The 10,416-nt window shown below is 59.9% G+C and overlaps 1 protein-coding gene across 1 annotated transcript; it reads right to left on the minus strand.

Moving 5' to 3' along the window:
- Positions 1 to 201: 201 nt before the first annotated feature.
- LOC147413853 (ubiquitin carboxyl-terminal hydrolase 36-like) lies at positions 202 to 10,242 on the minus strand. Its single transcript, XM_086477021.1, has 18 exons — positions 10,014 to 10,242; positions 9,711 to 9,932; positions 9,425 to 9,535; positions 9,031 to 9,133; positions 8,308 to 8,375; positions 7,815 to 7,885; positions 7,318 to 7,400; positions 6,867 to 6,978; positions 6,433 to 6,573; positions 6,017 to 6,117; positions 5,587 to 5,710; positions 4,643 to 5,310; positions 3,646 to 3,805; positions 2,425 to 2,496; positions 1,989 to 2,128; positions 889 to 977; positions 385 to 497; positions 202 to 276 (listed from the first exon to the last, which is right to left on the minus strand). Exons 1-18 carry the CDS (start codon positions 10,240 to 10,242, stop codon positions 202 to 204), a joined length of 2,682 nt encoding a protein of 893 aa, XP_086333147.1.
- Between the last annotated feature and the right edge of the window lie 174 nt (positions 10,243 to 10,416).

The following is a 10,416-nucleotide window of genomic DNA, read 5'->3' on the forward strand; positions in this document are numbered from 1 at the left end:
CAGCCCATCCCACCGCAGTCACCATCCGGGTCCCCACCGCTGTGCCCACGTGTAGCCGCCTTCAAGAGCCGACTGCCACTTGCCTGCGCGATGCAAACTCCTGCCGCGCCTCTCCTGGCAAGGGACGGGGACAGCACTGCTCCTGCCCTCCGCTGCGGTCGCGCTCACTCGACTCGACTCCCTCCCCACAACCCCCTGACTTCACTCCTTCCCTCCACGTCTGCCACACTCCACGTCCCGATGTGGACTGAGGGCAAAGCCGCGCTTGCGTCTTGGCTGCAGTGGCAAGGGGGCAGGGCCTGTCAGGGCGTGGCCGCTTGGGGTCCGTGACCTTCATTGTGTGCTAACATGGGTTACCATGGCAGGGGCAGCCCGGCTGCTCACCTTGCACTCACAGCCCATCTTGTACCTCTGGTTTAGGCTCTTCTTCTGGGTCAGGCTCAGGGAGTCCCAGGTGGAGACCAAGTCGCAGAGCCCATTTCCGTGCTCGGGAAGAGCTGTTCACCCACAGTGGCATCCAGCCTTGCTGCCTGAAAAATCCATGCTGTGCTGCTCAGGGTCGTGACAACTGTCACACTACGGCTGTGCCCACACCGCTTTTCCTCATTCTGAGTGACGCTGCCCATTTTTGTGTATTCCTACCTGTGTGCAGCCAGCTGTGGCCTTCTATCCCATAAGAATTTTGGAAAATCACACATTTTTTTCCTCAATTCCTCTTCTGGGCTCACTGCCATACAGGCCCACAGTCCATGAGTATGGCTGGTAAAGTCCGAAGCAATATAGAATTGTGCACTACTGAAAAATATCCAACGGTTCAGCTCGTTTCAATCGTTTAAGGCAAGGCTTTTAGCTGGAACACAGTCGAGACAATTTAAAACTAGTGCTAACCTGCACACCCTCCTTGATTGGCACCTCTTGCTTTATCAATTCTGCGCATTTTGTTCTGTCCTTGGCAGTACATATCAAGATTTTCTTGTCTAAAAGAAACAAGAAAGATCAGTCACAAATACGCAGAAATCCAGACAACCACATCCGTGGTGCCCACACAGTAACATTGCTCTACTGTTTTCCTATGCCCAAAGCTACTAAGGATTAACTGAACACAACCATCTCTTGTCACGTGTTGTCACAAGAGGCACGTGCTGCTTCAGCATCGATCTTTCAGGCTGTTACCAGTGAGAAAAAGGAAGCGTGTTTTACTGTAGGAAACTTCGTTCAGGGCCTCATTTGCCTCTCTAGGCACCCACACGGTGAATAGCCCAGGAAACGGTACAGAAGTGAGCAGCAAAGCAAACCCAGGGCACCCCAAGAGACCCCCTAACGACACGAGTCCTTCTCTCCTTTTCACCATGAGGTCCCAAAGCAGCAGGGCAGGAGCAGGCAGGGCAGTCATGTGCTCGGGTCACACCGGGCAGGAGAGGGCAGGAAGAGCCCTCGAGCACCCAGGATTAGTAAAGAGAATTCCTGCCTTCAACTGAGGTTAGTCCATGCCCAAGGCCAGCGCTGATCCAGACGTGAAACTGAGGGGGTCAGTGAACCCCAGGTGCCACACAGGCTGCACCTTCTTCCCTCGCCTCGTCCATGAATTGTTTTCCAGGCTCCTCCACCTCACCCCGGCTCACACACCTGCAGGCTGGCTCAGGGCTGGCGGGGGGCTGGCGACCCTGGGGGCAGCAGCAGGAGCTGCTCTGACCCTGCTTGTGGGGCTGTCCCTGGGGCTGAGCACTCAGGCCCAGGGCTGGAGAACTGGGCCATGACAGGGCCTGTGGGCCCTGCGGTCTCCAGGTCCCTCCCCCAAGGCCCAGCCACGCTGGGAGTTACCTGCTCCTGCAGCACCCCTAGTCCTGGTCCTGTCCCTGTTCCTATTCCTGTCCCTGTTCCTGTCCCTGTCCCTGTCCCTGTCCCCAGCTGCCCCCAGCCTGTCTCTCCTCCATTTCTCTTCAGGCCCCTCGGCCTCTGCCCCCTCTGGCCCCCAGGCCTCTCCTCACCTCAGCAGCTCCTCAGCCAGCCAGGACGTGGGGCCTGCGGAGGCGGCCTTCAGGAAGGGCCATTTCCCTGGAGCGGGGCCTGCCGCAGCGCAGGGGTGGGCACAGCTCTGCCCGCCCTCGGTCCGCTTGGGGGCCTGGGCCTGCTCAGGGAGGGAGGGGGACAGGAGGGGAGCTGCCCTGGGCTTGCTCTGCATGGTCAAGTCCCAAAAGGCGGCTCTGTCTGTGCTCCGGCCACAGCCCCGGGCAGCAGGAGCTGCGTGACGGAGCCACTGGCATCGGCCAGGCCTTGCCTCGTCACACCGCCCGTGCTGAGCCCAGCGCCCGGGGTCTTCCTCAGGCCTCACCTTCCCCTGGGTGATGGGGAGGAGACGTGGCCTGTCCCGGCGTGGCCAAGGACATCTTCCTGTGGCCAAAGGAAGGACGGAGCCCCCCTTACTCTCTCCACGGGGCTGGCCACTGTCCTTGGCTCCTGTCCCCGGGGATCTTCGGCACTGGCAGGCCCTGCAGGCTTTCAGGGCCAAGGAAAGGCCGGAGTGCCAGGGGCTTCTGGGGCTCTGGGCAGCTTTGGGCATCTCTGAAGCTGAGGTGTGGCTGCCCCTTTCCCTCTGCAGACACAGATACTTGCTGCCCCCTTCATGGTCAAACCCTGTTTCTCCTCATGGCACATGAACTGGACAGAGGCCACATCCCTGGTAGTCTGGGAGGACTTCAGGGAAACATAGAAGTCAAAGATGCATGCAGATAGGAAGAAAGTGAAAAGCAGCCGTGTCCAGGTTTTTCTGCTGTTTCAGGACAGAACTCAGGCATTTGTGTGCATCCCAGCACCAAAGTATGCTTTTTTCCTCCAAGCTGCACAGCTTTTCACCAGCAAAAGGGAGCTGGGCTGAGCTGGCCTTCAGGATACCTCGGCTCCTTCCTCTTTTAATTGTGTGCCTATACTTCCATTGTCTTCCCAGCAATTTTTTTTCCTTCCTTTCTTCCCCACCCAGTTCCCTCCTCTTTCAAAGGTAATTATAATTGGACTTTCTGGACAGGTCATTGAGTAGGTAGACTCAGGATCTAAGTCTAGGCTGGTCTGTGCCTCCAGAGCTGTAGGCTGAGCAATTCTACCTATAAGGCTAGGTAGAGAGGAGTTCCTGTTTGTCACTTGTGGGTTTTTTTGGTCCTGAGACAGTGAAGGTAAGGTCATCAGCTCTGCAGCAGCTAAAACCACCACTGAAAGAGTTTTGCTGGTGGATGCTGTTCTGTGTGTTCTATTTTCAACAATGATTTCATTAAGCTGGAATTATTTCTATGCAATTAGGGGATGGGGATCTTCTAGCACTGGTCTTCTGTTTCTGGAGAGTGTCCTGACAGCTTTTGTCATCCAGAGCTTTCCTGTCTGTTCCCGAGACAAGCAATGGCCACGACATGGAACAACCCCTATGAGTAATGGCTTCAGCAGTAGGCTTGGATTTAGTGAATCCCCATGGACAAATGTACGTAGCAGGTCCTCCATCCAAGAATTTTGAGGTACCACCACTCTAGAGTGAATCTGGAGTTTGGTCAGGTCCGGCTTAGGGATGGGTTCAGTCTCAGGGCCATGCCCACAGGGACTTGCTGGGAAGGGGGTGGGAGCATGTCCCCAACCCCTGGCAGGAGCTGGGGGAGCCCGCACCTCTGCTGCCAGCTGCTCCCCCCAGGATTTGCTCTCTGCTGAGGCAGATGGCTGGAGAGGAGCTGCGTATCGTGGGGCAGACACTGGCGTCAGCAGAGTCACACCAGCAAGAACCTCAGTGCCAGACTCCCACCGTGCTGAGGCCTTGGCAGACCGTGCTCTGCAAAACCAGGAGAGTTCAAGGGCTTTGGGACAGCTGCAGATTTTGATGCTCCCCCAACAGGGAGGCAGCGGGGATTTGGAGGTGGCTGTGCTGCCTGTCCTGTGTGCTGCCCTGCAGTCCCCGTGCGGTAGTGAGAGGCAACGTCTGATGCAGACAGAGCACGTATAAGCAAGAGCCTTTCTGCATACCATTCCTCGGTAGTGACTGTGAACAACAAGCGTTTTCACTGCTAGGAAGCAGGCACTGTCTGGAAAAACATGCTATTGATTTCAGAAAGTGCAGTTAGAAGAGACTAAACTGAACAGTAAAATCACTGAAGAGAATTAGTTCTGGTTTAGCTCAAACCAGGAGAGCTAAGGAGCACTTATCCTAGGTCAAGGAGTTTTTGTTTCCCCTGCTCCGCCAGCCAGCAGGCGCAGAAGAAGCTGGGAGGGAGCATGGCCAGGAGAGCTGACCCCAACTGGTGAAAGGGTCGTAGAACATCATGGTCAGTAGAGAAACTGGGGGGATTTGGCCAGGAGGGGTGCATCACTGCTCTGGAATCGGTCAGTAGGTGGTGGGCAACTGCCCTATGCATCACTTGTCTTTTCTTGGGTTTTCTTGCTCTCTCTCTTTGCTATGCTCCATTTAAATACAGTTACTACTGTTCATGTTAGTATATTTTTTATTATTATTGTCATGATTTTATTTTATTTTACTTCTTTATTAAACTGTTCTTATGTCAACGAAAAGTTTTGTGTTTTTTCCGATTCTCCTCCCCATCCCAGTGGGAGGGGAGAGGAGTGAGCAAGTGGCTGCGTGGGCTTTGGCTGTTGGCTGGGGTTTAGCCACAACGCAGAGAGCACCAGCACCTTGGCCGGTGGCGGTGACATGGCGCTGGCCAACAGGCAGGATTTCCGTTTTGCTGGCTCGGAGTTTTTGGGAGCAGCCGGCTCGCCGCCGGGGCCAGCAGGGAGGTCCGTGCCGCAGCCTGTTTCCCGAGAGGTGCAGAAGATGCCAAGACTGCTGCTGGCCTTCTGGGACACCTTGGCCAGCTTCCCCGCTGCGCCGGGCACTGGCCTGGGAGCACCGCTGCTGCAAGAGACCCTCTTGAGGGTCCCGGTGTTGTCCCCACTGCCCCCAGGCTCCTGGCTGTGGCTGGGCTCCAGCAGCGCCTTGGGTGACACAGGTGGCTGCTTGTGCTCGCAGGAGCTCTGCCGGGGCAGCTCCGCTTTGGCCGCGCCTGCCCTGCTGGTGTTGCAGAAGCCTTGAGCTGCTCTGGGCGTGGGAGGCAGCTGCGGGAAGGAGAGCGACTCCTTGGGTGTCCGCGCTGCACCATTGGGCAGAGCTGTGGCCATGGGGGTGGCTTTGAGGAGCAGCCTGGGTGACGGAGAAAAAGCAGGTGCCTTTGGCGGAGCGGTTCTGTTGGGCGGCTCCAGCCCTGCCCCAGATGTACTGCGGGCCACAGGGGCTCTGACCTCCTTTGGCCCCGGCAGCTTCTTCCCCAGCAGCATGTGTGGTCTCTAGAGAAACAGAAGGACAGAGGTTCAGGGAGGAGAGCATTCAAGGAGCCAAGGACACAGAGGGATACGTCCCTCCCCATGCCTTGCCAGGCACGCTCAGGGACCCTTGGCTCAGTAGGATCCCTCCTGTCAACCGTCCTCCCTCGCACCTGCCCGTTCGGAGCAGTGCGCCTGCCTCCCTGCGGAGCTGCAGCCACCCGCCCTCGCAGAGCAGACAGAGGGGCAGCAGCTCCCAGCTCCCAGGAGCGCTGGCTGAGAGCAGCCTTAAGGACTCACCTGGCCCGTCAGCAGTGAAGACAGGGCCCTGCTGGTCACAGTTGTCTTGACCTGAGTGGAGCCAGGCAGGCTGGAGGCAGCTTTGGCCGTGGGCCCCTGCGAGCTCTTCCTGGGGCTGGGGGTTCTGGTGAAGGCAGAGAAGTGCAGGTGTTAACTGCGAGGGTTCGAGCGACGAGAGCGCTCTCGTCGGAGATGCACACAAGCAACAGGAGCCAGAAGCTCCGAGGAGATGAACCGCTCTTGATCTACAGCAAAATCCTGACAAGGAGCTGGACCTCTCCCCGCCACCCTGCTCCGAGCCAGCACGTGCACACAGGCTTTGGGGCTACTTGGGCCAAGCTCCGTCCCACACCCAGGCACGTGTTACCAGCCCCGTGCCCAATGCTGAGAGCAGGGGGAAGAGGGGCCGCAAGACACAGGGCGCTCTCACCTCAGGTAGAACAGCACGTAGGCCTGCTCTTTGAGGACCTCTTCGGTGCTGCTGGGGTGGACCCGCTCATCGTTCATTTTATACCACTGCCCATTGCTGGCCTGCAGAAGGAGAAGAGAGAATGGGGTCTGACTGTGAGCGGCGACACTCCTGGCATGAAGAGCAGCAGGAACAGTGCCCGTCGGCAGAGCTCCTCTCCCCAAAACCCACAGGCGGCCCAGGGCAGGCAAGGGGACTCTGGGAGAGCAGACCTCCACGCTTCCTGCAGCGGAGCACAGCCTGTGCAGCACACCTGATCCAGTGCTCCACACCACGCACCTCTGCTCAGCACCCTCCTTTCTGCACATTACAGGGACCCGTGAGCACCCACCAGCCCCCAGCCCAGACGGGGTGCCAAGAGAGCTCCCCGGGCTCACCTTCACGAAGCAGTAGTAGTGCCCGGCGTGGCAGCTGTACCCAGAGTGCACCAGCACCGCGTAGAGCCCGTACAGGACAGGATCCCCATTCTTCTGAGACATGTAAGGGCGGAGGTTGAAGAACTCGGGGTACCCCACGTCCTGCAGAGAGAGGATGTCTCAGGAGCCTGCACAGCAGATGGCTTTCTTGCTAGAGCAAGGGCAGCTCAGCCGTCCTGCAGATCCCACCTTTCAAGGGAGGGGGACCCGCTCTCGCCAGGCCGAGTGCACGGTGAGGAAGATGCCAGGATGAGCCAAACTCCCTCTGTGCCGCACAGCTGGGGAAGGTCAGCAGGACTGCGGCAGAGCTTGCACTGGATCGCCTCCCACCCTGCTTTGGGCAGCAGAGCCTCGGGCCAGGAGACAGCCCCCGCTCTGGATTGCCGAGCACTCACCTTTGTGAGTTTGCCTCCACCAAAGTCGGCAAAGCGCTTCAGCGAGATGGTGAGAACGTTGGAGGCTCGGTGGATGGTGAAGCCCTTGCTGGCCGTCACTTTCTTCTTGCATCTGCGCAGCAAGAGCTCGAGCTATTCAAGCTGATCCACCACCCGGACAATGCCAGCCCTGGCCAAGCGGCACACCCCACGGCAGGGACCCTGCTGACAGCGGGCACCGCTCCAGGGCACCTGCTTGTGGCCGTGTCTGCTGGCCCCTGCCCTTCCCACCAGAGGAGCAGAGGAGGGAGCTGAGGAGAGGCAGGCTTCATTGCAGGCTTCCGTGGCCACGTGCCTCACAGTTTAGCCACGGAGCAGGTAGAGAAGCCCTCCCTTACTGGAGCAGGCTTTCCGCCTGCTTCCCACCAGCACACCCACGGGCCCCTTCCCGCCCACAGCCCCACACACTCACTGGGCACACATGTAGGCGTTCTCCCCGCCCAGCAGGTCTGGCTTCACAAACAGCTCCAGCGCCTGCACTAGGTTTGCGGCTTCCTGCAAGGGCAGAGGAGAGGTCAGGGCATGAGTGGCCTGTCCACACGACAGCCCAGCTCCCCGCCGAGACACTGGCCCCGAGAGATAACACAGAGCATGAGCACAGGGCCACAGGCTACACCACACCTGTGAGCCTGCCACCAGCTAGGCACCGGCCAGCACGCTGTAAGGGACGGCGGCACTGCCCCCCACACCACAGAGCCTCAACGCAGGAGTCGTGGCCCACGCTCAGGCAACGGGCACTGCTCTGCCAGAGAGAGAAGGCAGCGCCACAATGGAAGCGGCTTCCCTCTCGCCTGCACCGTGCCTTGACGCTGGCCGGTTAAGGAGCCTTAAGAGCAGTAATGGTGCAGGTGCAGGAACGTCCCCCCACGAGAGCAGAGCTCCTTCCCATGCCCAACCCTGCCCCAGTACCCCGATCTCCAGCGGCAGGTCCAGGTAAGGGTCGTACGTGTCCGAGACGCTCTTGCACGCCAAGCACTTCACTGCAAAAGAGCGAGCAATGAGCACAGCCTGGCACAACACCTGCACCCGCCACCACCCCAGCACAGCGCAGGCAGCTGCAATATTCCCCCTCTCTGCATTTGGGCTCTGGGAGGTGAGCACCAGGATTCACAGCCTGGCAAGGAGGAAGGCTGGCAATTCCGCTGGGACAGCGGTTGTTGCTAGAGAGCTGGCAACAGGGGTTCCTCTATCAGTGGCAATGAGCTGGAGACCCACGGCCAACGGCTTTTTCCATCGCCACAACAGGGGTCACGAGCTGCAGGCACTGCCAGACTGACCGGCTGCAGCTCTGGGTACGTTACGCATGCTTCGCCACTTTCCCAAGAGATTTTTTACCGCAAGGCTCTCGGGGCAACAGCAGCCCTGAGAGTCGCAGGCCCAGGACCTGGCAGCCAGCACTCACCACGGGACCGCAGGTAACCGCCAAAGACCTGGTGAACCAGCGTCGTGGCCTGGGTCTCGCGATCCAACCTGGAGATAACAGCACCAGATCTCACACCACCCCTCCGCCATGGCCACACCCGCGGGCCACCCCTGTGTCCTCGGGACAGCTCCCCTGTGCACTCTGGCCAGCGGATGGGCTGCAGAGCTCCAAGGGCAGAGGGAAGTCGCAGCTGCTGCCAGCCTGCTCTCCCAGTGCCGCAGCTCGAGGGGTGGCACCAGGCTCCGATGCACACCTTCCTTGAGAAGGAGCAGAAACTCCTGGCTGGAGCTCAGAGCTGGGCACTGCAGACGGAGGCAACGCAGGCTTCCCGGGACGGAGAGCCCACAGGAAAGCGGCTCAGCCCTGGCCACAGCGCTGGGGCTGAACTAGCGGGCACGCCTGTATTCCTCAGCAATTGGGACAGGATCCAAACCCATAGCAGCCTCGGGATTTGGGGACAGGACCACAGCTCTGCTATGGTGGAGGAGTCAGGAGAAGGGAGAAGGCAGACAACAGCCCAGAGCTGTGTCACAGAGGGGCAGGGAGCTGGGCCACCCACTCAAGGTCCCTGGAACCAGCGGCTCCCTCTATGAGTCTGACCTGGGGGACACATTCACCCCACAGGCCCCTCCTGTGGGTGCAGGGGACCAGTGAAGGGACAGTGGGGAAGAGCAGCGATGGGCCATCAGAGGCCCCACGTACGTGGTACAGCCTTTCAAGCAGGCCTTCTGCATGGCATCGACGGTGTGACACAGGAACTCGTGCGCATCCTCCTGTCTCCTGAAGAGGATGTGCTGGGCAATATCTGCAGGAGAGGGAAGAATCAGCCCCAGCACGTGCTGCATGATGCAGGCCTTCCCTCCCTTCCTTGGGGCAGGGACTGTGGGGGTTGAGCCCCCTCAAACCAAACCAGACATCAGACTCTTGCCGGAAAGCCCCAAGTGGCCCTTGAAGGCGCCAGCCCCTGGCAGGCTCAGGGAGTCATCTCAGAAGAGCCGTCTGCCAAGACCTGCCCCCATCTCAAAGGCTACGCTCCTGCATTAGCCACTGCTCTCCTGCATGGCTACCAGGGGGAGGGGAAGGCAGCCGTCCTTACTCTTGAGGTCTCGGATGAAGGATATCGGCTTTATTGTCTTGCCGCTGTTGGCAAAAGCCTCAATTGTGTGCTTCTCCATGAGGCACATCATGCAAAAGCCTCCTTGGTCACCTGGAGCAGGAGAGGAGAAGACAGGGCGTTAACGACAGGACATGGCGCCCCACTGCCGGAGCCAGATGCAGGGGTGCTGAGCGCAGCACTGGCAACAGGACAGGCAGGCGCTCCTCCTCCCACTGGCACCCCTGCCCCAGCCCTGCTGCCTGCCGAGCCGGGCCTCCCTACTCACAGCTGCGGCTGTGCTCCTTGGAGAGCAGGTAGTTGGCGAGCGGCGGCGTGTGGGTCAGGCACTGCACCGTGGAGTTGAGGAAGCAGGTGTTCCCCAGGTTCTCCAGCCCGGCGCCGACCTGGTAGATCCGCTCCCACTTCATGGAGAGGCGCTCCACGGGGAAGAGCACCTTCTGGGGCATGGGGACCCCGTCCCCCCGTTCCCCTGCGGCATGGCGGCTGCCTGCAAGGAGAGGGGCGGTGAGTCGTGGCAGTGCGGAGCGTGGGGAGGGCCCCCCTCGCCCGCTCTACCTACCCTGCTTGCCGGGTGGCTTCTCCTTGGCAGCCTCGGCCCAGGGGTTGAGCAGCACGTACTTCCCCTGCAGCTGCTCCAGCTCGCAGGAGAAGCCGTGGCTGGTGGGCTCGACCTCGTTCTTCTGCAGCCGCATCTTCTTGGCCGAGGGGGCCAGCAGCCAGCCCAGCTCCCCATCCTCAGCCATCTCCCACCAGGTCCGCTTCAGCGCCAGCCTCGCTGCCTTCTTCGGCTTCTCCATGGTCAGTGTGGCAGAGGCCGGTGGCCCTGGCTGGGGGGAGGGGGTGGCCAGTTGAGTGGGAGCACCGGCCCTTTCCACTCTGTTCCCAACGCAGGGCGGTGTTGTCAGGGCAATAGGAACGCAGGCCTCGGCATCCCGGGGCCCATCCCAGCCCATCCCACCGCAGTCACCATC

Source organism: Leptosomus discolor, chromosome 23, assembly GCF_034619465.1.
Source record: "Leptosomus discolor isolate bLepDis1 chromosome 23, bLepDis1.hap2, whole genome shotgun sequence".
Classification (NCBI taxonomy): domain Eukaryota; kingdom Metazoa; phylum Chordata; class Aves; order Leptosomiformes; family Leptosomidae; genus Leptosomus; species Leptosomus discolor.